At 46.9% G+C, this 27,994-nt stretch overlaps 1 protein-coding gene across 14 annotated transcripts; it reads right to left on the reverse strand.

Moving 5' to 3' along the window:
- Positions 1-64: 64 nt before the first annotated feature.
- Positions 65-27,991, reverse strand: Gripap1 (GRIP1 associated protein 1). 14 transcript variants are annotated; one of them, XM_052748004.1, is made up of 26 exons: positions 27,924-27,991; positions 25,909-25,975; positions 25,709-25,770; positions 23,634-23,660; positions 22,787-22,894; positions 18,808-18,958; positions 17,514-17,698; positions 17,271-17,318; positions 16,624-16,655; positions 16,484-16,531; positions 16,252-16,351; positions 14,084-14,161; positions 13,782-13,874; positions 12,958-13,092; positions 9,255-9,350; positions 8,789-9,001; positions 8,545-8,658; positions 7,635-7,712; positions 7,437-7,532; positions 7,279-7,335; positions 7,093-7,192; positions 5,594-5,724; positions 2,858-2,980; positions 2,623-2,716; positions 1,504-1,658; positions 65-628 (listed from the first exon to the last, which is right to left on the reverse strand). In XM_052748004.1, the coding sequence occupies exons 1-26, from the start codon at positions 27,963-27,965 to the stop codon at positions 536-538; spliced, it is 2,526 nt and encodes an 841-aa protein (XP_052603964.1). In that variant the 5' UTR covers positions 27,966-27,991; the 3' UTR covers positions 65-535. The 14 variants fall into 14 exon arrangements, with proteins under 14 accessions (XP_052603964.1, XP_052603747.1, XP_052603672.1 ...); XM_052747787.1 differs by having other exon boundaries at positions 14,084-14,203; XM_052747712.1 differs by having other exon boundaries at positions 14,084-14,203; positions 25,709-25,818; positions 27,924-27,987.
- Between the last annotated feature and the right edge of the window lie 3 nt (positions 27,992-27,994).

Here is a 27,994-nt window from a genome sequence, read left to right on the forward strand (position 1 = left end):
GTGCAATGACCACCCCACTCCCAGCACATCCCTCTTGATTGAGAAGAATGAGACCAGACAGTCAGTGGGTGGGCCCGTCTGGCCAGATGGTATTTTGGCTGCATAGCCTTTACACACACACACGCTCACACACATACACACATTGCTAGAACATTGAGCATGGACTGCACCCCCACCCAAAATCCCCAGTCCCAAATGCAGAGTAGCCAGGCTTCCAGACATAAATTAAAAAATAAAATAAAATGAAGAGTTGGTCTCTGGGAGGGAGAGCTCATGCAGAGTTGAAGGCAGATGTCCCTAGGAGCTAGGGTCAAGAAGAACAAAATCCCTGTCCTTCCCTCAGGATCCTTCCTCCCCCAGGGCCTCTGCCATATGACTGGGGTCATCGACACCAGCCATAGACAGGCCTCCAGCCCCTTTAATGTCCGTCTCCCAAACAATTAGATTTGGTGCCAGCCTCCTTATTTTCCCACCACAGCCCAGGGGAGTGAGTGGCATTCCGGAGGGGGTGGAAGTAGGTGCAGTCTGCGGGTCTTTAGTTGGCTTCTCCAGGTTCTAGGTCTGGGTCAGGGGACCCCACACATTCCTTGCTGAGCCGTACAATTTCCTGGGATAGAACTTCCATGTCCTAAAAAACAAATGAGCCATCAGGAACCAGAGAAGGGGAGGGAAGGGGCAGCTCTGTTAGCAAATATGAGGTGTTATCTGTAGTAAGATGGACTGATGGGTTAACCAGTGCCCAGTGCTATCTGGCCTTGGATGGGAAGATCCACCACCTTCTCTTCCAACAAATGTGAGCTGGCTTCCCCAAGGCAGGACCTGCATATGACTCCCTTAGTGATGAAGGAGTATTTGGGTCGGGGTGGGGGAATTGATGTGTGGGTGGACCCATCAGAGATCTATGGCAGACAAATAGGTTCACAAATGAACTTTGTAGAGGACAAAAAGAGGTAGGTAGGCAGGCAAGTGACAAGTAGGTGGGTAAAAGGGTGACTGATGAGTAGATAAAAGAATAATAAAAGATAATGCATCATCAGGCACACGCCTTTAATCCCAGCGCTTGGGAGGCAGAGGCAGGCAGATCTCTGTGAGTTCGAGGCCAGCCTGGTCTACAGAGCGAGTTCCAGGACAGCCAGGCTGTTACACAGAGAAGCCCTGTCTCGAAAAACAAAACAAAACAACAACAAAAAAGAATGATGCATTAAGAAACAGATGGAAGACTTGGAGATGATGGTTTAACAGCGAGGCAATAAGGTAGGTAGACAGTAAATGGTGAGTACATATAGGAATGGATGAGTGGGTAGAAGGACAGACGGACAAGTGGTAGGCTAAACTGGTAAGTTGATTGGAGGGCACAAGAGGGAATCACAAAAGGGTGGTAGATGACTGGAAGGTGGTAGTTGGGAGGACAAGGGCCAGCTGGAAGGACACAGTCAGGGACTAGGTGGGTAGGGAGGCAGGTGGTTGGAGGGACAGGTGGGCAGGCTGGTAGTCCACACTCGCCTTGTGCAAGTGCATATTCTTGGTGAGTTGCTCCTCCAACATGTTCTGCAGCTTCTTGTTCATTTCCCGAAGGTTCTCATCGCCTGGCTTCACTAGGTCTCTCAGGACACTGCCCAGCCCACTTCGGTCTGTGTGGCCTGCTGCCACAGACACATCTGCAAGGGTCCAGGCTGAGCACCACCCCCTCGGCAGAGCCGGGGGTAGGGAACAGGGGAGAGTAGGCAGAGCCAGCGGGGAGGGGGGGTGGGGGGGGTGGGGGGAAAGGAGGCCAACAAAGCAGGCAGGCAGGGAGGGAGAAAAGCAGTGTGACGTTGGGGGCAGAGGCTTTGACATGTGAAAGCCTGCTGTCGTGAGTTATGCGACTCTGAAAAACGGGGATAATTCCTAACTCATGGTGTTGGGAACATGTACACACACGCCTGCATGTGACACACAGAGCACATAGTAAACCCTCAAAGCATGTCAATGGATAGTACTAACTCGGAAAAATCAGGAAGTGGGGGAAGAGTTGAAAGCAAGGGATAAAATAGAGGGGAGAGAAGGTAGCAGACAGACAGGAGAGGAAAGGCTAGCCATGGAGGTCAGAGAAGAGAACAGGGATGAAGCTACAACGAAGGAAAATGTATGGCTAGGTGCAGGCATGCACACCTGTAATCCCAGCACCCGGAAAGCTCAGGCAGGATTGCTGAGAGTTTGAGGCCAGCCTATGTTACAAATCAAGTTCCAGGCTAGCCAAGGCGACAGGGCAAAATCCAGTTTCAAAGACCCAGCAAACCAATAAAAATGGAACTAGAACAATAGTGCTACTAAGAGAAGATGAAGTAGGGGGACAGAAAAAAAGCCACATAAAGAAATAGAAAGCAGGGGAGGAAGAGGGGTAGAGAAGAAAAGAGACGAGAAGTCCAGGGCAAACACTAGCGAATGGAGGGGTTAGAACTGAGCAGTACAAAGGGGAGGCCAGAGAGTAAGCAAAGCTTCCCCGCTTTCCCCTCCATGGGTCATGATCTTGTCAGTAGCTTCTCTGAGTTTCAGGAAGAAAGAAGTAGCAGCATAGGACAATGGAAAAGGGGGGACAGGTGAAGGCTGCACTGGAGGTGAGGCTGGGGAAGGAGCACTGACCAATCCGGCTGTCCATGACATAGGTCTCAATGATGGCGCTTTTCCGGCAGAGGTCCTCTGCCATAGAGGCGCTGCTCACCTCCAGGTGTTTTACCTGCAAGACGGTCCACTCCATCTCAGGCCCCTGAACTTCACATTTTCTCCCATGAGGAGGACCCAGCCAGACAGTCTTCCCACCCCCCCCCCCCATCCCAGGGCACTTCGTGCGGGGGACTAGCAGGCAGACGGACAGCACCTTCTCCTCCAACATCCACTTCTCCTGCTGTGTCTCGGCCAGCCTCTGAAACAGCTCAGCCACTTCCTCATCTGACAGCTCTGCTGGCCGCGGGGGCTGGGCCTGAGGACTGCTGGATAAAGACTACAAGAAGAAGAAAGAAGAGCAAAGGGAAGATGCGGCGATTCTCAGCACCACCCATCCACCTGAGTTAGGGGCCGGAAGCACATGGGTGAGCACAGGCTGAGGCTGGAGCTAACCAAGGCCAGACTTGGCACTCTCAGAAACTTTACATTTCCCTTGGCCTAGAGGGAGGCAGACAGTGTTAGCACCACCACAAGAGCGTCACTTGAGAGGACTAAAGGAAATCCAGCAGCAAATGACATCTCATTCCCAGATGACAGGAAATGGAGGCAAGAGTACAACCAGCCAAATAGGACCATTAAGAAGCAAGCAGAAAACTCTAAAGGTGGGATGTTTCCTGCAGGTCAAATGGTTTGGTTTCTTCCACCAGCTGATGTCAGGAAAACAGGATCAGGACAGACACAGCGACATAAAACAAACAAGTAGCAACAATAAAAACTAGTACTCTGAAACTGAAGGCTAGCTTTTACCAAAAAAAAAAAAAAAAAAAAAAAGACACTTTAAAAATCCACTAGAGGGCCAGGCAGTGGTGGCGCACGCCTTTAATCCCAGCACTCAGGAGGTGGAGGCAGGCAGATCTTTCTGAGTTCAAGGCCAGCCTGGTCTACAGAGTGAGTTCCAGGACAGCCAGGGATACAGAGAGAAACTCTGTGTTGAAAAAAAAAAAGTCCAACAAAGGGCTGGAGAGATGGTTCAGTTATTAAGGGCACTTGCTGCTCAGGCAGAGTATCAGGAATTAGTTCCCAGAACCCATATAGTGGCTCACAACCATATACATATATAACCAGCTCTAGGAATATGTATGATGCTCCTTTTGACCTCTGGCACCAGGCACACACGGTGAGCACATATACATGCACAAAACCACACATATAAGCAAATATAAACAATTTTTGTTCACTTTTTGTTTTTTTGAGATAGGGTTTCTCTGTGTATCCTTGGCTGTCCTGGAACTAGCTCTGTACACCAGGCTGGCCTTGAACTCACAGAGATCCGCCTGCCTTTGCCTCCCTAGTGTAAAAATTTTTTAATTAAAAATATTTTTTCAGTCAGGCAGTGGTGGCGCACGCCTTTAATTCCCGCACTTGGGAGGCAGAAGCAGGAGGATCTCTGTGAGTTCCAGGCCAGCCTGGGCTACAGAGTGAGTTTCAGGAAAGGCGCAAAGCTACACAGAGAAACCCTGTCTCAAAAAACAAAAAATAACAACAACAACAAAAAATTTAAAAAAAAATATTTTTTCAAAAGTCCTACCAGGGATGGAGAGATTGCTTAGCTATTAAAGCTAAATTTATAACCCAAAAGACAAAAATTCCCATCAAAAAATGTTTCACAATGTATACATATTATCTGTATAATGATTTAAATTTCCAAATAAAGTGTTTGTCAGGAAACATGGTGTGATGGATGGCAATAACAATGATTGAGAAGTATAAGTTGCTAAAGGGAATTAGCCATAGTGGCTCATGCTTACAATCCTAGGACTTGGGAGGCTGATGCAGGAGGATTATGAATTCAAAGCCAGCCTGGGATACATAACAAGAATCCAATCTCAAAAAAAGAAAAAAAACAATAAATAAGGATGGAGAGATGGCCCAAGAGTTAAGAGCATGGGCTGCTCTACCAGAGGACCCGGGTTCAATTTCCAGCACCCACATGACAGCTCACAACTGTCTGTTGTACCTCCAGTTCCAGGGGCTCTGACACTCTTCTGCCCTCTAAGAGTACTGCATGCAGGTAGTGTCCCAACATACAATACATGCTGATAGAACACCCCCACACATAAAATAATAAAATAAAAGTAAAAAAAAAACTATTTAAGGCTAGTCTTGGTGGCACATGTCTTTAATCGCAACACTTGGGAGGCAAATCAGGCAGATCTCTGTGAGTTTGAGGCCAGTTTGGTGTACCTAGTGAGTTCCAGGACAACCAGGGCTATGTAGAGAGACTCTGTCTCAAAAACCTATTTTTAAAAAAGCAATAAATAGCCAGACATGGTGGCACACACCTTTAATCCCATCACCCAGGAGGCAGGCCAAGCAGATCTCTTCTATAAGGTTGAGGTCTACATGGTCTACATAGCAAGTTCCAGGTCAACCAGGGCTACAGAGCAAGACATTGTCTCCAAAAAAATAATAATAAAGAAGTTGGAAAATGGGACTTCCTACATAAGTGGTGTACTTCCCACAATGCTTGTACTTTAAGCACTAGGAAGGTGGGATTCACCTATAGATGATGAAGGAAGAAGGGCAGAGAGAATGATTGGCCTGTCTCCCATATAGCAGCCTTAAATTAAGTTGATGAATTTGGGGAGAAGTTGGCAAAATGTTTGTGTCAGGGGCTGGGGCTGCATCTTAGTAGAACAGCAAATGTTGACATGTGTTCTGCATGTATGTGTATGTGTGAGGCCCCAGGTTCAGTCCTTAGCCTGAGAGAGACCAGAGACAGACACACACTTACAGAGAGAGAGAGAGAGAGAGAGAGAGAGAGAGAGAGAGAGAGAGAGAGAGACATAGAAAGTCAGAGAAGAAATGCTTGTCTGAAGGTCAGAGTAGATAACTTCAAGTGGGGAAAATGGGGATACTCCAGTCTTAGTAGGTGAAACTTGCCCCTTACCCTGGCTGGGATGGCTGAGCTCTCCTTCTCCTTCAAGATCTCCCGGTAGCTGAAGGAAGAGATGCTACTACTGTCCCCTGTCTGAGTCCGGCTTGGTGAGTTCATCTCAGAGAGAACCAGCTCCTCAATGCCTGGGGAGTGGAGGAAAAAGAAACCTGAGTCCGGATCCCTTGGAATCTCAGGAAGAACTAGCAGGAAGAGGCACAGATTTGCCAGAGATGGAAAGAGAAAGAGAGCCATATTCAGGCAAGCAAACTCCAGGACTGGAGCAGGACAAAACAAGGAGCCATCCCTGTTGGTAAACACATCCAGTGACAGAAAGGGAAGTGGATGAGGCTGGGCGAAAGGGCAAAGAGCAGACACAGACTCCAGTGGCGCAGGCACTCAAACTTAGATGCAGAAAAAGGAAGGCTGAGAGTGGACAGTGGGTGGCAGCACACATGCAGGGGAAGCCCGGGGACAGGAAGCCAGCACATGATGGAGACTGACAGACCACAGAGAAAGACACGTTCAGATCAAGGTCAGAACGAAGATGGGGACAGACTTGTAGCCATTCACCTAGACCTTCGTCCCATCTAGTGGATAAGAAAGATGTACAGTATAAAATTCTAATCTACTCCCTAATCTACTTCGTAATCTATTAACAAAACACCTCTATTATAATGAGAGGTTACTTCAGGAGGCTGAGTGTCTGAGTGAGAAGTTGGTTTGGTGAGAGCTGTATGTCTCGCCATGTCACTTGAACCCTTGCTGAGCATGGTGGTACATGCCTGCAAGTGGATTCCTTGATGAGTTTGAGACCCTGCCCTTAGAGCTGCTTTGGGTCTCGGGAAAGGGTTAGTACCATACTCCAAAGGAGTCTCCAAAAGGGTGCAATGCTGTGTGGGGTTCCCCCAGCACCTTGGTTGACAGCAATTTTTCCCTAAGCCTGTCTGTGTTTTAAGAGATGCATTAGAGCTGGGCAGTGGTGGTGCACGCCTTTAATCCCAGCACTCAGAAGGCAGAGCCAGGCAGATCTCTGTGAGTTCGAGGCCAGCCAGGACTGTTACACAGAGAAGTCCTGTCTCAAAAAAAAAAGAAGAAGAAAAGGAGGAGGAGGAGGAGGAGGAGGAGGAGGAGGAGGAGGAGGAGGAGATAGTGTAGTGCTGTTGCCTATGGAATTCAGTCTCCCGTGACTCACTGTGAGTTCCTGGAGGGGAATGACTTGGGGGGTGGGGCTTGTGTCACGGATCCTAAACTTATATGAGGATTTCTAAAGTACAAGAATAGAAACAGTAGAGAAAGCAGAGAAATCACGGTGGATACAGGGCAAACAGAAAGAACATAAGCAGAGAGAGGAACAGAGAAGGCAGTGAGAAGACACAAACAGAAAGCAAGGAGACAGTGCAGAGAGAGAAAAGAGAGAGCACTCAGGCAGCACGACGGGCTGGAGCAAAGGCTGAGGGAGGTCCAGCAAGCAGCCCAAAGGCTGACTTCCACCCATCCTGCCTCTCTCTCACCTGAGCGGCTCTTGCTGTTGGTGAGGATGTCCTGCAGCCGCTCCTGCAGCTTGTCAGCCCGTTTCCGCTCCAGGTGCAGCTGCCTCTTAAGGTCTTTGAGCTAAAGGTGTGTGTGTGGAGGGGTAAGAGCCGCGGCCCAGGGGCTCCGTAAAGGAGGGGGGGGGATCACAGGCCTCACTAGCTTACCGCAGCACTGCCCTTCTTTTCCAGGATCCGTTGCCCATCCACTGTGTCCTTTACCTCCTGTGGTTAGAGAAGGCACAGCTGGCAGGCGGACCCCCTCCTCCCCCCATTCTGCAAGCTTAGGCCACGGCTATGTCTGGGACCACAGAGATACCACAGACCTGCTTCAGGCTGCTGATGGTCTTCACATGACCATCTCGTTCCTCCTGGGCCTGCTGGAGCTGATCCCGCACGTCCCGTAGCTCTTCCTCTTTGCCCTGCAAAGCAAACAGCAGCTCAGACCGTTGCCTGAGAAGTCCCTGCTCTCCTGCAGTGCCACCTGGTACCCCGACACAGGAACATCATCATGTGACAGTCACCTTCAGCTCAGCAGCATGCTCCTCCCGGCACTGCTTGAGAGCTTCTTCCTGTTCCTGTTGCTGCTGCTGCAAGGATTCCTGTAAAAAGAGTCCCAGGTCTGCTCATGGCCCCCAAAAGATGGTGTGTCCAGTCAAGGGCATGTGAATTTCAGCAGAGTTCTTGGGGCATGACAAAAATACCTTTTTACTTTGAGACAAGGTCTCAGTATATAGACTGCACTGGCTTTGGACTCTCAATCCTGCTTCAGCCTATTGAGTGCTAGGATTTATAGGTAACTCACTGCCATGCCAGGCAGAAAGCATATTGTAGGAAACAGCACATGCCCTATGGCAGAAGTATGAAGTGGGAGCCTACGCCATTCACACAGTAGATCGAGTGATAGACATTTATATTTCCTTATTTAACAAAATGACACTGCATGCCAGGAATGTTCAAATGGTTGTACATATATTAAGTAATTTTCTAGAATCTTCCTAAAATATCTCTACAGTAAGGCATTTTTCTCATCATTAATATTTTTGCTGCCGGGAATTGAACCTGAGGCCTCATGCTGCTCTCTGCCAAAGGTGAAACGGGCCATAGAGAGATGAAATGCTTTGCATAAGGTCACACAGCTAGGGAGCGGGCCAGCCAGCACGCAAACTTAGGGCCACACCTGGCTCCAGTGTGTCCTCTTCTCCGCTACAGGACACTGCCCCTTATTACTGTCATGACTTGTCCAGAAAAAGGCAATAGATGTTCTTGTTAAAGTAAAAATGAGTGTATTGCCAAACATGGAAAGATAATATTTTATAACTTTTTGGCAGAGGAACAATCCGGGAAGAAGACATGCCTGTTCAAATCTGCACAAAGGCAGAGCATGGGTGGCCCTAACCAGCTTTGCACCTTTACTAGGTACCACTAACTCACCTCAGCCTCCTTCAAGCGCCGTTCAAACCAGCCCTTGGCTCCATCCATGGAGTGTACCTGAGCCTGAAGTTCTTCTACAGTGTGCTGAAGAGTCTCCAAATCTCTTGTTCGAGCCTGGAAGGGGAAGACAGTCAGGAGTTGGGCAGCAGAGGACTGGGCACCCTTCCTATCACGAACCTGCCCACTAGCAACACCATGGTCTTCAGCTCTCAGAGGAGAAAGGGGGCATCGTTGCCCCACCCACCTTCTCCTCCCGAATCTGCCCCCGGAGCTCCTCCTCCTGCCGTTTCTTGTCCTCATGCAGCTCTCGAAGCTCACGCTCATAACGAGCTCGCACCCCCAGCATCTCCTTCTCATGCCGTAATCGGACAGCTCCCAACTCTTCTTTGTGCTGGGACTTCTCCTGCATTGTCTCCATTGCTAGCTCATCCAGCATGGCCTTCCGTTTCTCAGCAGTCTGGGGACCAGGAGGGTGGGCCAAGAGAATGGCAATGAACTTCATCTCTCAACCCCACAACATGACCACCATTCTGGTCCATGCCCAAGGAACTAGCCAGGACTCTTCCCTGGCCCTCCACACTGGCTGAGTCATTCACCCATCCTTTAGGAAAAGGTCGTTTTCTTTCTCTTTCCATTCCCAAGATTTGGCCTTATCACTTCCTACCCTCCTGGACCGAGCCAGCTCTTTCCTTCTTCCCGTGGAGCCCCACCTTCCGAGCTTCCTGGAGGTCCTGGGTCAACTGCTCCTTCTCCTGACCCATTTCTTGAAGCTGTTCCAGCAGCCGCCTATTGGCCCTTAGTGACTCCTAATTCAGAAAAGAAGGGGAAGAGTTGGAGGGCAGTCCCTGGTCATCTAGAACACTTCTAGTAGACCTTTCCCTAGTAAAGTGGGCGTTATAATCGCAATCATAAAGGGAAAATGACAGGCCCTGCAGCTTGCTCCCCAGTACTATTGGCCCGCACTCCCTTAGCAACAGAATTCACGTTGGGAACATGACAGTCTAAAGCATTTCTCTCTCCTCCTTCACAGCCAGGTAGGGCCACATGATTTGTTTCTTGTTTCTTTGTGTTCTTTTCTCTTTTTTGGAGACAGGGTCTCACTGTGTATTCCTGGCCTGCCTGGAACTCTCTATGTAGATGAGGCTGGCCTGGAATTATCTGCTTCTGCCTCTGCCTCTCGAGTGCTGGGATTAAAGGTGCATTCAGTCATGCCAGGCTACACTCCTTTTTTTCTTTTTCAGACAAGGGCTTATGTCAAAAGTCTTTTCTTGAGATAGGACCTCATCTCAAACTTCCTATGTAGCCAATGACCCTAAACTCCTAATCCTGCCTCTACCTACCAAATGCTAAAGTTACAGGCATCGAACACCACGCCTGGAACAAGCTCTGGTAAGTTTTTTTAAAGAAAAAACTTTCCTGCTTTACTTTTTACCAGTCTGTTCTGGCATGCCTCTAATACCAGAATCACCTGGGTCAATGAAGCCAGTGCACATACTCCGTAATATTTTCCATATGCTGCACCCAGCTCAATATTATTGCCACAGTGGTGATGGACAACAGTTTTAGCCCACATGGAATAATGGTATCCTATCTCCGAGTGCCTCCAAGCTGGGCAGTTCATCTTTCCCTGTTTGATCATCTTCAGAGGCTGCTGGTGTTGCAGCATGCACTTTCCACTTTTCATGACAGAGTGGAACCTGCAGTTGATGGACTCCAGAGACTGCCATCTTCTTTGCAGCCACCATCATCTGCCTTAGGTGCAGGAGAGGCCCCGCCCAAGAGCAGCCTCCAAGATGGCCAAGAACGAGAACGCTTATCTTCCTTCCTTCCTTTCTTTCTCTCTCTCAATTTATTATTATGATTTTTTGTTTGTTTGTTTTTGAGACAGGATCCCACTATGTATCCCTGGCTGGTCTCGAGCTCATAGAGATCCATCTGCCTCTGCCTCTGCCTCCCAAGAGCTTGGAATAAAGGTGCGTGTCACTTGTTATGATTTCTTTTTTTTTTGAGACACTGTCTTGCTGTGTTGCCCAGGCTGGCCTCAAATTCACAATCCTCCTGTCTTAGCTTTCTTTTTATTTTTTAATTTTTTATTTATTTTAGATTTATTCTGTTTTATGTGTATTGATGTTTTACCTGCATGTATGTCTGTGCACCACACATGTGCCTGGTGCCCAGGGAGGCCAGAAGGAGGCATCAGTTCCCCTGGAACTTGAGTTATGACAGTTGTGAGCTGTCATGTGGGCACTGAGAATTGAACCCTGGAAGAGCAGCCAGTGTTCTTAACTGCTGAGCCATCTCTCCAGCCCTGTGTGAGCTTTCTGAGTGCTAGGATTATAGGCATGAACCACCGTACTCAGCAGAGTGTATTCTTAAAAGAAAGGAAGGTACTCTTTACTATTCACTGCTCCTTTCCTCTTTCCTTTCATCTACAATGTAAACATGAAGGTGAACCAGTTTCAACAGCTATTCTGGAAGCAAAGGCTAGAAGTCTGTGTCAAAGGCTGTAAAATAGCAAAGAAGAAGGAACCTAGGTCACTGGTGATTGGCTACTCATAAATCAAGACAGGTGTGGTGGCTCATGACTGAAATAGTAGTTCTTAGGAGGCTGAGACAGGATGACTGCCATGAGTTTGAGGCTAGCCTTGGCTACACAATGAGTACCAGGCCAGCCAGGAATACATAACAAATAACTGTCTCAAACAAATTAAACAAAAAAGAAAAAAAAACCATCATTACCATCATTCATCCCTGAACAACCTACTTATTATTTTGTTGTTTTTCTTTTTGAGACAAGGTCTCACTCTGTAGCCTAGGCTGGCCTTAAACTCATAGCAATCCTCCTGCCTCAGACTACTGAGTGCCACCATGCCACACTCCCTACTTAATCATTTTACATAAGAGAAAACTAAACTTGTATGCGGGCATGTGTGTGTGTGTATGAACCCTTTGTGTGCCTAACATGCATATATGCAGAGACCAGAGGAGGAGACTGAGTGTCTTCCTCTCACTTTTGACCTCATTTCTTTGAGCCAAGGTCTCTCACTGAATCTGTTGCTCACAGTTTTTGGCAAGTCTCCTGTCATCACCTCCCCGCCCTCCCAGCATTGGAGTTATGGACACACTTTTGACATGGCGCTGGGATCTGAACTCACATCCTCATGCTTAGAAAGCAAGCACTCTTACCCACTCAACCATCTCCCCAGCACCCTGCTTTGATACAAGGTCTGCTCATGAAGCCCAGGCTGGCCTTGATCTTGCTATGTAGTTAGGATGACCTTAAACTTCTGATCCTTCTATCGCTACCTCCTAAGTGCTGAGATCATAGGTGTACATCACAGAGCCTGGTTTATGCGGTGCTGTGGATTGAACCCAGGGCTTTGTGCATGCACGTGTTAACTAAGCTCTATCACCAGCCCTACACTTTTTTTTCTTGAGACAGGGTTTCACTATATATACCTGCCTAGCCTGGAACTCACTATGTAGACCAGGCTGGCTTCAAATTCAAAGAGATCTGCTTGACTCTGCCTCTTAAGTGCTAGAATTAAAGGCGAGTGCCACCACCACCCAGCCCCCAAATTTCTTTCTTATTTACTCCAGTATTATTCTAGTTTCTCCAGGCTAAGCATCCTTCATCCTAAAACCCCAAATCTGAAACTTTTTATGTTTCTTTCAGACAAAGTCTTACTATATAGCCTTGGATGGCCTAGTATTCACTCTGTAGCTTTTGGCAATCCTCCTGCCTCAGCTACCTGAGTGCTAGGATTATAAGCACACACCAGTATACCTGGCTTAAAATCTGAAAATTTTCAAGTATGCACATAATGCCACATATAGGAATTCCACACCTGGTCACCAACGATAGGTCACTCTCAAAATGTGTAAGTGCTAAGTGAGGTGGCACACGCCTTTAATCTCAGCAGCTGTGTGGCAGAGACAAGTGGAATTCTGTGAGTTCAAGGCCAGCCTGGTCTAAATAGCAAGTACTAGGACAGCCAGGGCTACATAGGGAGCTCTACCTTGTCTCAAAACAAAAATCAGGAGCACTAAAAGTATTTTATAAAATTACCTTTAGGCTGTATGTATAAGGTATGTTTAGATTTAGGTTTCATCCCCCAAATATCTCAGTAATTAGATGCAAATATTCCCAAATGGGACAAAATCTGAAGCAAACACAAACATCACATATGAAGACATTCAATCTGTACATTATGATACCAGAACAGAAACTTTAACTGAGGAAGCTCAGTTTTGCAGAAGTAAAATTCCCCGTTTCAGAACATATAGACACCAGGATGTTAAGGAGCCAGCCAGGAATCCAGGTCTCCCTGGCTCCAAAGTCTTCTCACCATGCCTCAAGGACAATTCAGTGCACCAGGACTAAGAAACTACAAGTCAGGTCAGAAGCATCACCTGGAGCTGGGAGTTGAGGTCATCTTTCTGTCCCATAAGATCTTCATATTCAGCCTGCCGATGCTGTAACTCAGCTGCCAATTCAGTGGTCTGTTCCCGAAGCGTATTCAGTTCTTGTGTCTTTGATGTCTGGATCTGGAGAAAGTAGTAATGGTGGGAAATGGGATGCAGGGAACCCTAATGCCCAGGAACCCCTGGGTCTCCCAGTTCCAGGGAGATAGAGAGAGGAGTATGATGAGAGGTAGAAAGACAGAAAATTTAAAATAGAAAAGCAGGGAGGTTAGTGGAATATTCATGCAATAAAATACTATGCAGTGATAAAAGAACCCATGTCACATACTGATAAAGCTCACAGACAGAGGTACCAGCAAGCAGGCAAGGACAGAATAGCATCAATTTCATTTATATGAAAAAAACAAGCAACATGAATCTATGTTACTAAAGGTCAGAATACTGGTTACTTCCAAGAATATGCTGACTAGAAGGGTAAAAGGATCTTCTAGCATACTGAAAAATGGTCTGTATCTTGTTCTAGAAGGTGGCTATATAGAGTTATAAAGGAACATGAATAGATAGAGATATTGGATTCACTGAGTGCATACTTAAGATTATTACGTTTCATGCACTTTATCACAGAGAAACTAGAATGTCAGAAAAGCAGGAAGAGATGAAGAAGAAGGCTGGAAGCCAACAGAAAGGAAGAACAGAAACAGAAACCACAGAAGAGTAAAGGGTCCAGACCACCCTGGCCAGATGTGGACCAAAAGCAGAGAGAGATAAAGGAAACAGGGAGCGATCAGCAAGGGCTCCCAGGTGTCCTGTACCTGCTCCAGAGCAGCCAAGCTAGTCCTCAAGGCGTTGTTCTCAGCCAGAAGCCCTTCCACTTGTTCCTGCGCATCTGCACTCTGGATGGACACCTGGCCCCACCCCCACGACAGGTGAGAGCAGGTCCAGAACAGAGGGACAGGAACTACCCGCAGCCAAGAAAGAAAGGAAACAGACACAGAGACACACAGACCAGGACTAGGAAAAGCAAGACCCCTTGGGCCATGCTTGCCTGTAAAATACCAACTCAGCCTGCTGCCACCCTCAAGCCCAGCTCCCAAGCCCACCAAGTACAACGCACCTGATCTTGTAGGGCCCGCAATGCTGCTGCATGCTCCAGGCGCTCCCCCTGCCGCTGATCTCTTAGCTCTGCCAAGCTCTGTGGGAAGTCAGGTAACCCCATTCCAGACCTCATCCTTCCCTGGGTGCACACAGATATACAGACTCCCTCTGTGACCACCTAACAGCATGTTCTCAGCACCTGTGAGGCTTGAACTAGCTATCAGAGATCTCAGGTTCGTCCAGATTCCAAGCTAGTATGCACAGGGCTCTCAAACACTCCCTCTCTCCCAGCCTCTGAGCATTTCTGACGCACCTAAGTTCCTGAAGGTAGCTTCTGAGGGGCTCATAGTCACCCAAATTCGAGCTTGGGAGCCCCAGGATTTTCAGCCCCCAGGGACTGTAACTCCTACCCATCTCCAGACCCTAACCACCAGGAGTTGTTGACATACTTAACCCCAATGTCCCAAGCTTAGGAGCCGGCTCCTAGTTCACACAAACTCCTAGTCCCAGACCATAAAGATCACAAACTCACAATCTCCTAGTTTCCAGCTCTTGAAGAAGCCTCAGACTGACCCATCTCCATTGCCACTCTGGCTTCCTGTCTCTGGGAATCTTTAGACCTAGATCACCAACAGCTCCTGAGGATTTTATCCAGAATCTATCCCAGCCTTCAGACTGTAATCTTTTAGGGGCCCTGCTCCCACAAGCTACCATATCCTCCATTCCAAGAAACTTCAGACTTGCTTCCTCTCGGGGGAAACTTAGAGGCCTTAAAGTCAGACAGCCCTGATCCCCAGGAACTTCATACCCATGTGAACGTCTGTTCTAGCCTTTGGAGGTCTTAGCTTTTCACTGCCACCAAGGATCTCAGAACCTCAAGACCACCCACCCCACATGAACACACTTTTTCTTTCTTTCTTTCTTTCTTTCTTTCTTTCTTTCTTTCTTTCTCTCTCTCTCTCTCTCTCTCTCTCTCTCTCTCTCTCTCTCTCTCTCTCTCTCTCTCTCTCTCTCTCTCTCTCTCTCTCTCTCTCTTTCTTTCTTTGAGACAAGGTTTCTCTGTGTAGTTTTGGTGCCTGTCCTGGATCTCGCTGTGTAGATCAAGCTGGCCTCGAACTCATAGAGATCCACCTGGCTCTGCCTCCCAAGTGCTGGCATTAAAGGCATGCGCTACTGCCGCCCAGCCCTTTTTAAAATTTTTTCCGCCGGGCGGTGGTGGCGCACGCCTTTAATCCCAGCACTCGGGAGGCAGAGCCAGGCGGATCTCTGTGAGTTCGAGGCCAGCCTGGTCTCCAAAGCGAGTTCCAGGAAAGGCGCAAAGCTACACAGAGAAACCCTGTCTCGAAAAACCAAAAAAAAAAAAAAAAAAAAAAAAAAAAAAAAAAAAAAATTTTTTCCAAGATAGAGTTTCTCTGTTGCTTTGGAGCCAGTTCTGGAACTCACTCTGTAGACCAGGCTGGCCTCGAACTCATAGAGATCCACCTGTCTTTGCCTCCAGAGTGCTGGGATTAAAGGCGTGCACCATCACTGCCCAGCTGAACCCACTTCTTAACATCACAGAACCAAAACAGCTTTCCAGACCCTGAAGATCTCAACTATACTCTGCCTCCAGCTCCAACCCCATATTTGAAAGTCCAGTATCTACTCAACCCCCGTCTTTGAGCTCTAGGAGTCTTCAATGTACTGATATCACAGCTTTTAAATTCTTATTCTTATACTTATTTTGAAACAGGGACTCATTATGTATCTCTGGCTGGCCTTGAACTCACAGAGATTCACCTGGCTGTGCCTACCAAGTGCTGGGACTAAAGGAGTGCGCCCCTACACCTAGCTGATATCATGGCTTTTAAAGGTCTCAGCATCACCCGGTTTGGTTTCTACTGGGAGAGTTCCACAGCTCACATTCACCCTAATTCCTGGTCCCAGACTCCAGTGAAAGTTCTGACTCATACAAAATTGTGGTACACAGAGTCCTTAGACTCCCACCTCAGGATCTCTGATTCATGTAAACTCCTAACCCAACTTCTAGGGCTCTTGGGTTTCTGAGTTCCCATTTTTCTAGCTCTTGGAGGGCTTACACATATCTATCAGGTTGCTATATTTCCAAATCTCAGACATCCTAATCAGTCTCTAAAGACCTCATATCTCCCCAGACTCCAAGAAATCTTGAGACCCAGCCCCCATTACCTGATTGGCAGTCTCAAGTTCCTGCTGCAGCTTTTGGGTGCGAGCCAACTGGGCTTTGAGATCGGCTTCCTTCCGCTGTTGTAATTCTTCAATTTTGTTTCTAGGGGTGACAAGGATAGAGTACATTAGGCATGGCTAGAGGCCCAGGCTCCCATCACTGCACCTGCGGTCTCTGCTTATTTGACCGGGCATGGTCTCTGTTTTCCCCCCTACTGACAACCCCAATCGTTACCTGCTGTCATTAAATAATGTCTCCTTCTCCGTCTGCAGACGGCAAAAACTGGGCAGAGAAAGACGGGCATAGATACGTTATTTCCACAAGTCCATCCCTCTCTCTCTAGGCCCCCAAACCCCTGGCAAAGAAAAGTATACCTTTCCTGTTTCTTTTTCAGTTTCTCAGAGAGCTGAGGGAGAAAGAGGAAGCAGTATAGACAAATAATAATGAGAATATTGACAAAATAAAATAAACGATAACAACATTTATAGATACTTCATAGTGAGTCCTTCCTACAAGTTGAGTTTTACCTAGGATATTCTTGTGGAACTCTCAGGACATCCTTGAGAACTGAGAGCTACTCATTTTATAAATCTGATTTACTGAGTCTCAGAAGGGCTAAGCAATTTGATGGCCCAGCTGTCAGCAGCGGCAACACCATCTTCAGCTAGCCCCCTTGGACTCCCAAGGCCATTGTTTATGCTCCCAAAGCAGTGGCCAATGGCCACATCACAGAACAGCTAGGCGGGGAGGCCTGGAAAGGAGGATCCTGATCGGTTGTCTCACCACTGGGCCTCCAGGTTCTAAGGGCATTCTTATATGGATGAATTGGCAAAGCTGTGAGGAAACAGAAGGGATGGGACCTGCCATGCACAAGGTAGAATGAGACCACATTAGCTTATTCCACAATAAAAGCAACTCTGAGATTTGTGAGCCTCTATTTCACACATGATCAAACTGAAGCTCTGAGGATGCACAATGCTCCTCTGCTGTCAGGAGAAAGCCAGGCAGCGGCAAACCCCACCTTAGCAAGTTCCTCCTGTAGTCTGGAGGTTTCAGCTTGCTTTGAGCTCTGCGGGTGGTAGGGGGGGGAAGATAAGGGATGGAGTTGTTATCAGCAAGGATGGAGGAAGGCCTCTCCTTCTGCCTGTCCCGCCTCCCTTTAGCCCATGAGATGGTGATGTCACCGACATCTCCATGGGCCCACGGGCAGGAGTAGGGCATCTGCTGTCTCCCAGCATCCCAGTCCCAAGAGACCCAAATTCACCTCTAAGCCTTGCAGCTGCTCCCAGAGCAGTTTCTTTTCTTCTTTCTCCATTTCCCATTTCAGCTCCACTTCTGCCAATGGCATGGGGGCCAGGGCAGGGGCGAGTGCATCTCCTGGGGGATCCCCTTGGCCATCACTTGCAGCTGAAGGTCTCACAGTCTCTTTCCCATAGCGCTCCTGCAGTGCTGTTGAATAGAACAAGAATGTATGATTGGGGGGGGGGGGGAGCTGGAGAGATGGCTCAGAGGATAAGAGCACTGGCTGCTCTTCCAGAGGTCCTGAGTTCAATTCCTAGCAACCGCATGGTGGCTCACAACTGTCTGTAATGAGATCTGGTGCCCTCTTCTGGCAGGCAGGTATACATGCAGAGCACTCACACATAAAAAATATAAATAAGGCCGGGCGGTGGTGGCTCACGCCTTTAATCCCAGCACTCGGGAGGCAGAGCCAGGCGGATCTCTGTGAGTTCGAGGCCAGCCTGGACTACCAAGTGAGTTCCAGGAAAGGCGCAAAGCTACACAGAGAAACCCTGTCTCGAAAAACAAACAAACAAACAAACAAAAAAAATATAAATAAGAAAAAAAGAACGTATAATGAATAAAATTGTCTCTAAAGCCCCTTGTTATGTCTCAAACACAGGGAGAACTATCTATCCTCCAGCCTCTCAGGCTGCACATAACCCTGCCACAGATGAAGCCTCCTTCGGGCCTGTCATAAACAATTTTTAAGCCTCACCAACCTCTAAAATCCTATCTACCATGTTCCATACCATATTTACATATATGACCTAATTCCTACCCATACTGTACCTGGCCTCATTCCTGATCGTGGAACCAGTACCCACCACCATATAAGCCCCAGCTACTCACCAAAGGTCCTGTGTCAGACCCTTCTCACACTCTATCAAGCCGTTTTTCTGCCTTCGTCTCAGACCCTATTTACAATCTGGGCTCAGAATCTTTCCAATATTCTATTTCTGCTTAGTCATTATCTCCTTTTCAACATTCATTCTGCTGTTCTCTAACATCTGCTAAGAACCAGACACTGAACTAATGCAGAGTGCAACCTCTTAAATTGTTCCACCTTTCTGGTACAAATATTCTGGTGTACTGTGTAGATGAGCAAGTTTAGACTCAGAGAGGTAAAATGCCCTCCAAAATGCAAACTCTCACACTAGTTCAGGCAAGATCGAGTCTCACTCTGAAATGTCTTCTCTTTCCCATAAGAAGACTATATCCATGGTGGCTCTGCTCAAGACGTGAGGTCCCTCTATCCCAGGAAGGCCTCCATGCACCTGCCATGTTCTTCTGCAAGGCTGTGTTCTCTGCCTGCAGCCGCAGTAGCTCCCCATCCACATGTGCCCCAGCTTGAACAGCTCCTGCTCCAGCAGCCCCTTCCTTCAGTTGTTGGTTCTCCAGCTCCAGCTGCTCCAGCTGACTGCAGAGCTGAGCAGGGGGAGAAAGATGACAGGGAAATAGCAAATCAGAACAGTACCCACCAAAACACAAATAGCACTCGGCCACTCAGTGTAGAATTCATTAAATTCCCACAAGAACCCTATAACGCAGTTCCTCTTATACTTTGCGGATACAGACACTGAGACACAGAGATATTAAACAATTTCCAATTTACACATCTGTTAAGTAGCAAAGTCAAAAAGGGTGAGAATACTGAGAACAACCTTCCCTTTGCCGACTCCCAACCTCTCAGATGCAAAGACCTCAGGTTGCTATGGAAGCTGTTAAGCACCATGGACAGCCCCACTGACACCCGTCCCTTACCCCCACCACATGTGGAAAAATGTCCTACATTCCTGGGTCCAAGGACAGCTCCCTCTCAACCCAGGCATCACAGACAGCTTGCAAGACATTTCCAGAGTAAACACAGCTTACAGTTTTTATACTTCCAGTCTTTAGCTTTGGAGAGGTACGCCATGAAAATAAAATTCAGCACGCCCCACTGTTCTTTCACATCCTGGTTAAAACAATAGTTTCACACGACAACACCCTGTCTTCACTTTCAGATCAGACTACTGAGGCCCACAAAAAATTTTCTTATTTTATTGCCTAGGATATAACACCATTTCTTTTAACCATTTCTTCACCTGACTGGCTTCTATGTATCTTACCGCTCTACTCAGATATCATCTCTAAAGTAGGGTTAGCCAACACAAAAACTTCTAGTATTTGACCACAGCACTCTCTGTTCACTTATTTCTGACCTAGTATCAATCACAATTAAATTTATTTGTTGGTGGTGTTTTTTAAATTTCATTTTGTGGGTTGTTTTTGTTTTTGTTTTGTTTGTTTGGGTTTTTTTTTTTTTTTTGGTTGTTGTTCTTTAAGATATAATCTCACCATGTAGCCCAGGTTGGTCAGCCCAGGCTGGTCTTGAACTCAAAATCTTACCTCAGTCTTCTAAATGCTGGGATTACAGGCATGTACCACCATCATGCCTGGCTAAATTTGATTTTGTTACATGGAATCACAAAACAGAGTCTGAAACTAAACTGCTTGGACATGAATTCTTACTCTACCAATTCCCAGCTGGGTGATCTTGGGACAAATTACTTCACTTCCCTGGGGCTCGATTTTCCTCGTCCATTAAAAAGGGATACTAAAAATATCTCACAATTGTATTGTAAGAATTGAATGAATAATGTAGAGCAATTCAAATGGGAATAGGTATAGAAGAAACAGCATTAGTAAACGATCACTATTATTATTTCCCCCACCTCATCCCACCTACAAAATGTCAGTGTTCTGGACAGGTTTTTGTCAACTTCACACAATCTAGGGTCATCTGGGAAGAGAAAACCTCAATTGAGAAAATGCCTCCATCAGCTTGGTATGCAGGTGAGTCTGTTGGACATTTTTTTGTTTGTTTGTTTTTTTTCCAGACAGGGTTTCTCTGTGTAGCTTTGCGCCTTTCCTGGGACTCACTTGGTAGTCCAGGCTGGCCTCGAACTCACAGAGATCCGCCTGGCTCTGCCTCCCGAGTGCTGGGATTAAAGGCGTGCGCCACCACCGCCCGGCTCTGTTGGACATTTTTTTGATTAGTGATTGATATGGGAGGATCCAGCCCACTGTGAGTGGTGCTACCCCTGAGATGGGGGACAAGCAGGCTGAGTGATCCATGGAGAGCCAGCTAATAAGAGGTGTCCCCTCCATGGCCTCTGCTTCAGTTCTTGCCTCCAGTTCCTGACTTGGTTTCCTTCAATGATGGATTGTGAACTATAAGCCAAATAAACTCTTTCCTCTCCAGATTGGTTTTGGTCAGTGTTTTATCCCAGCCATTGAAAGCAAACGATAGCAGCAAGTTCCCCAAGAGTTAGGACCATTCTGTACAGCTCACAACTTGATTTCCAGAACACAGAATCCACAGCAGTCCCTCTGACTACTTATCAAAGGAACAACTGAGCTGATGAACTCTCTTGGCAGGCTCTAGCATCAGGTCTTTCTGTAAGTACCATAAGGGCCCGAGAGGAGGAGGAAGGGGATTATGAAGGAGCCCAGGGTGGTGCAGAAAAACACTACCAATAGTTATGAGAGCACCAGAAAGCTCCAGGGACTGGGGAGAGGGGCTCATACCAGAAGGTATTGATTAAAGTGTGATAAGATCTAGAGGTCGGGATAACTTCTGTGGAATAGTGGAGTGGACCAATAGAGAAAATTCAAAGTAAGGAGATCAAAAGGCTGTGGAAGCAGAGGATGAAACACAAAATGAATACAAATATGTTTCATACTAAGCAAGCACTCTTCCACTGAGTCATATTCCAAGATCCTGCTTATAAAACACTTTCTTCTCAGTTACCTTCGTTTGTTCTCCGCCATCTGCTGGTTAATAATTTTCTTAAGTATGAAAAGGAATGGGAATGTGGCACAGTGGTAGAACACATGCTTAGCATGCAGGATCCCTGGGTTGGATCTTCGTCACCACAAACAAGTCAAGACATAGTTTAGAGGGAAAATGAACTAATGAGATAATGTCCCTAGTGAACACTTCCATAGCTCAGACTATCTATGTAGGAGGCTTTAAGAGACTTACATAGATTCGCCCACTGAATCCTTCTCATAAAAGCCCTATGAGGCAGGTACCTCTATCATCACCATTTCCATTTTAAACATTTGACAATCAAGAAACAGGAGGCCAAGGGACTTGCTTAATATCATAGTTAGTAAAAGGTACAGCCAAGATCTTAATCTAGACCTTCTGGGTCCAGAGTCCTTACTCAGAATGACTGACGGACTGCTAAACTGTCTGTCCTGGCATTCTAACTGCTTAAAGACTGACTTCTGTTGGATTTTGTCTTGAGGTTTTGACTTTTTAAGTATTTTTCTTTATTCTTTGATTTGTAATGTAGCCCAGTCTGGCCAAGGATGATCTTAGGCTTCTGACTGTCCTGCCTCTACTGCCCAAGTGCTAAGATAACAGGCATGTGCCACCACACACAGTTTATACAGTGCTGGGGATCAAACCCAGGAGTTCATTCACGTGAGTCAGGCACTCTGCCGCTTAAGTCACATCCCAAGGCTCTGTGTGGTTTTTTCTTGTTATTTTTTCTTTGTTATTTCTGACAATTTCTTATTGTATACGTGTATTGTGACTGCATTGCTCTTCTTCTGCTTTTTAAAGCAGTAGAGTCCCATCAGATGGAGCCTTGGAAATAACATTATTTTTTCTACAGCATATTTTTCTTTAAAATACACTGAAACTCACAAAATGATCAACCATGGATACAGAAGACAAGTAGGAGAATAAATCATGGGCTCTCTAGCTGCCCAGTAGGGTTAGAAACAGCCAGGAAATTAAAACCAGTGAGGAGACAGAATTAGTCAATCCAGGGTGAATTACCTGGAAGAAGTGGAACCCCAGACTCATGTCAGACGAAGGAAAGAGAAAGAAAAGGGGAGCAGTTCAAACACTTTTCCATCCATATTAAGCAATAAGAATTTTAAAGTCCCAGAACATACTGGGGCTCCATAGCACCAGCCCCAAATTATACAAATGGAGACTTGAATTAAATAAAAGGAGTGGCTTAGGAACCAAATGAACTCCGGGCTCCAAGGATCTAATTCCATGAGTGTGTGGCCCCACCTGTCAAATTGCTGCCCCCAGCAACAGACGATGGCCTGTTTCAGCACCATGGACAGTGCTCAGCGCCAGCCCCTGTCCACCCTCTACTGCTGCGCTTTCAGCCTAGGTGGGCTTGCCCATGCATACACAGGTGCCCCATTCCCATCCCACCCCCCAGCTATCCCGGGCACCAGCACCTTGCTGAACTCGGCCATAAGTGTACTGTTCTGCAAACGGAAGTCCTCCTCCTGGCCGTGCAGCTTTGCCTGCAGCATCTCATTTTCACTCAGCAGTACCTCCACTTCCTGCAGTGGCAGACATGGGCCAGGACTCCAACAGGGGCAGAAAGGATGGGGAGGCAGGTAAAGAAGGAGAGAGAAGGGAAAAAATGGCATCGGGTAGGAAGCATATAGGGTAGAAAGAATGAGGCAATACATAGGAAGAGAGACATACAGGTAAGAAGACAGAGACAGAGGTCAAGAGAGACGTGGAAAAGTAGAGAGAAGAAATGGGAAGGGGGATAGAGACAAGGGGTTGAGGGGAAAGATAATAATGATAGGGAGATGAGAAAAACGGAGAAGACAGGGAATGAGGGGGGATCAGGAAAAAGAAAAGGCAGGAAGACAGGAACAAAGCAGTATCAACAGGAAAAGAATGTAGCAAAGAGAAAAGAGAGAAATCCAATGAGTAAGGAAGATAGAAGAATGCGAGAAAGAGAAACAAGAAGTCAGAAATAGAAAGGAAAAGCGGAAAGGAGAAAGGAAAGAGACAGAACCAGGCGGACGGGAGACAAAGGGAAAGTTGAAGAGAAGAAACAGAGGGGGAGACGGGAAGGTAGAGACAGATTCATGAGGATAAAGAAAAAATATACAGAGGCCAAGAGTGCGAAACAAACACAGGAAAACAAAGACAGAGATGAACAGCGGTGAGGAAGTTGCAGATACACGGGTGTACACAGATAAAGGCCAGTACAATGCCACCAAACAGAGATATCCCCACTAAGACAGTCTTGCACACATAGTCACCCACCAAAGGCCCCCTTACCTGAGCTTTCTTGCTCTTGCTTAGTGCCTAAAAGGAAGGGTGGAAGAGAGCTGAAGTAAACAGCAATGGACCCCTCTGTGGGCTATGGAGACTCATGTGGCAGCTGTTAAGTGAGGGCAGTGATGTGCTGGGGGATGGAAACATGTTTAAACACAGAACTTTCATAACAGCTGGAAGCCCACAGACACAGCAGAAGAAATGAAGAATGCCTGGGAATTCTGGTGCCTTGGTGCCACAGCACTCAAAAAAAAAAAAACAAAAAAAAAAAACCCCTTCCTTTCTTCTATGCTCTTGAGGACTTGAGGGAGAGGGGGAAACAGTGTCTTAGAATTTAATCCTTTATACACCGGATCTCCAAGCTAGTAAATTGTGGCTTCATCACTACATCTGCTCAAACACGTCAACGTGCTTCCCTCTCATTGGGAACGTCTGTCCCTCTGCTCGGCAGCCAAGGAGATTGTCAGGCTTTGGAAATCACCAGCCTACCGAGAACTCCAGTTTCCTGCTGGATTATCTGAATTCTGTATCATTCACCCAATGGGAATTTTTAAATTTACTAAAATTTATTTATTTATTTATTTATTTATTTATTTATTTATTTATTTATTTATTTATTATTACTGTGGGTGTGGGTGTACACACACACACACACACACACACACACACACACACACACACACTTGAGTGGCACAGCTTAAACATGGAGGTCAGAGCATAACTTCATGGAATCAGTTCCCCTTCCACATTTTTTTTTAAATTATTAATTTGTGTGTATGGGTGCATGCAGTGCTCATAAAAACCAGAAGGGGGCAACACATCTCCTGGAACTGGAGTTTGAGCCTGTTTGGGAGATGCCATCTGAGTGCTGAGGATGGAACTCAGGTTCTCTGCAACAGTAGCCAGTGCTCTTAACCTGCTAAGCTCCAGCCCCTCATCCAACAAGTATTTATTCAGCATGTACTATGTGCAACATTGTATTATACATGAGGACAGAGCAATGAAGAAGAATAAAAATAAGGACCTAGAATATCTTAGGGGGCCATGATAGGCTCTATTCTACCTTATCTTGAAAGGATCTGAAAGGTGGGTTTGGTCTCATGTCACCAAAAGGACCAGGACAGGTAGGAGCATAAGGAAGCAATATGAGTGGAAGACAGGAGGCAGCCTCAAGGCAGATTTACTAATAGACTAATTAAAGGTTAATGAATGAAGCCACATGTGGTGTACATGCCTACAGATCCAGCCACTTAAGAGGTTGAGGAAGGAGGCCAGTGTGAGGCCAAGAATTTGGGACCAGCCTGGGAAACAGCTAGATTCCCCTTTCAAGCCAAAGTTAGTGAATGACGGCTGGAGATGTAGCACAGGAGTAGAGACAGCTTAGAGCCAGGTGTGGTGGCCTAGCCCTGGGATCCCAGAACTTGGGAGTTGGAGACAGGAGAATGAGGAATGGAGGATCAGGAACTCAAGGCCGTCTACGGCTACACAGCAAACACAAGGGCAGCCTAGGCTTCAAGAGACCGTATCTCATAAACAACAAAAAGGTTACTGTTCAGCCTTTTAGCTAAGATCAAACATGGAGAGCTTGCCTAGCATGCATGAGATCCTAGGTTTGATCTGTAGCACCACCCCAAAAAATTTAGTGAATAAAAATGAATAAGCAATTGATCTCAGAATGAATTAAGAATAAATTAAAACAAATCAATAGATTAAGCAAAGCCAGGCATGTCAGCACACACCTATAATCCCAGCACTCAGGAGGCTGAGGCAGGATGACCAAGAGTTCAAGGCCAGTCTGGGCTACACAGCAAGATCCTGTCTCAAAAGAAACACACACACACACACACACACACACACACACACACACACACACACAAATTAAAGAAGCAAGATTAGGTTAAAATTAGCAAACTGAAGAGACTTCTGTGAAAAAAATTTCAAATGACTGTAAGAAAGCAGCATGTAACATTAGGTCTGGTTCAGTGTAGGTGTTCACTGGGAGAGAAATGAGTCAGATGGATAGAGGGAAGCAAGAGGTGGGTGGATGGGGAGGAGGAGGAGGAGGAGGAGGGCGGTACCTTCTGAGCTTTGCTGAACTCCTTATCCAGGTAGGCGACCTTCTGCCGAAGACTGGCAAGTTCTGGTGCAGGGAAAGCAGGGAAGCTCAGCCTCAGGTGGTAACAAGGAACTGAAGGGTCATCTTATCAGGCCTCTAAAGGAAAACCTTTGCCTCTAATACCCCCAAACCACCCCATCTAATGAGACTCTCTTGGCTCACCAACACCATTCTTTCGAAGTTCATCTGAGAGCTGGTAGTTATTTGTCCGGAGTTCCAGGAGCTGAGTCTTTGGGAGAAGCCAAGAAACAAAAAGACTTATCAGAAAGGCATTCCTCCCCCCACTTGAGGTAGCCAAGCCCCCAAGCTCTAAAGACTGGACTGGTACCCCCTAGGTGTTTCCTTAGTTGCTCCACCTTGTCCAGCTCCATTCCAACCGCAGCCAGTCTCCCCACTCCATTGCTCCACTAATCCATCCCACACCTGGGCCTCTAAAGGGTATTAGCATACTGAAGGGTATTGGAATAGTCGGGCTCCTGTTCATATGTGTTCCTGTGACTCAATACATGCAGGATAAAATAATCTTGGATGACCTTTTTAACACCCTGAACACTGGGAAGCCCCTTTGGCAGAAGGCCTTGCACATTTTTTCTCACGGAAAGAGAATTTGGTCTTTCTCCTTCCCAACTTTCGTGAGTCAGGGGATGTTCCCCCAAGGTCCTGCAGAACTCCTAAGCTTTTCAAAACATGTTAGAGTCCCCTTAAGTCAAGAAGTAAGGGAAAATGCAGCATGGGCCACTTCAAACAGTATATGTTTATCTACCAGCCTTGTAGAGCCCTGAAGCTGATTCTTCTCAGAACCATGCACTGTGCCCTATGCCTACTTTTATGTCCCTCTCAAAGCACCAGCCTCCACCCCTCTCACCACAGTGGTTTGGTCCAGATCAGAAGGCTGGCTTGGCTATTAGGGGATTTTTCTTGCCCTGTTCTCCCCAGGACTCAGATATCATCTCTCTGAATCCTAGGCCAACTGGAATACCTTTCCACCCACCTTGAAGTCCCTCTCCAAAAGAGCCCAATGTTTTTTCCTCACACATGGCCCAATGGAATAAATCTTTCTTGCTCAAGTATCTACCCACTCTTCATAAGATGCCTTCAGTCATGATCCAATAGGGGTGACACTATGTCCTTCCAGAATCTCTCTCAAATACCCTTCGGTGGGCCAGTTGAATTAATCTTATTCAGAATGTTCTGCAATTTACAGTGGTCCTCCCTGTTTATGGTCCATTGATCTCACTTTTACATCTTCAGTGTCCCTCAGCAAGCCATCTAGCTCCTGAGCAACTAGAATTACTTCTACTCTCTCAAGAGTTCTGCCTCCAACCAACAGGACTCTAAGGTTTCCCCATTTCAGTCTTTCCCACTAAGGCTCTCCCATGAAGTGTCCCTTCATTGTGCAATGCTATCATTCCCTCTCAGAGTGCCCCTGAAAAGAATCAACAGGTCTGAGGACCAGGTCAGACTACTCCCCCAAACCCAGTGATGTTCCCCTCCTGAAATCCCAAAGTATTATTCTTTTATATCCTCTGGTTGTTCCCCTAACATGGGTTAACTGTATTACTCACTCAGAATGTTCTTCACCCCAGATCTAAAGGAATCACCCCAGTCCATGCAACTACACCCCTCCCTCTTAGGATCCACTACCACCAATGGCACAGCAACTTTAGGGAATAGATCCATGGACTTTCCCTACTCCCCTGGCCTAGTGGTATCTCCCATAAACTTTCCACCTCCCACCAGTTCATGGTCTTGCCCTGTCAAATCACCCCCCCCCCTCCCCACACATACACACATGACGCAAAAGGCCAGATGCCCGCTTCCTTTCTCTCCAGACAAAATAATTTCTCCTTCTCAGGATCTCCATCCTTCAAATTCTAACATCATCACCAGTTAATCATGGACCCAAAGGTTTCGCCCCCACCCCGGACTGAGAAAGGTATCGCCTACTTAAAGACGTTCTGTGTTCCCTACAAGAATAACAGAATCCAACCTTCAGAACCCACATAGAAGCTTCGAAGTCAATAGGGTCGCCGCTAAGAGCCTCAGTTTCCCTTCTCCATACCACCCCCTTATACTCAAGGTCCATTGCAATCCAATCCTCAGCGCCTATAGCATGACCTCTCTCTACCCCGCCCCCATTCTCCTAGCCGGGTGGTCTTGCCCACGTCGAGCGGCACCTGCATTCGTTGAAACTCCTCTTCAGACAGAGCTTGCGCCATGTTCCTTTGCCCCCCCCCACCCCCCCGCA

Source organism: Peromyscus californicus, unplaced genomic scaffold (genome assembly GCF_007827085.1).
Source record: "Peromyscus californicus insignis strain IS unplaced genomic scaffold, ASM782708v3 Scaffold_10__1_contigs__length_136768540, whole genome shotgun sequence".
NCBI lineage: Eukaryota > Metazoa > Chordata > Mammalia > Rodentia > Cricetidae > Peromyscus > Peromyscus californicus.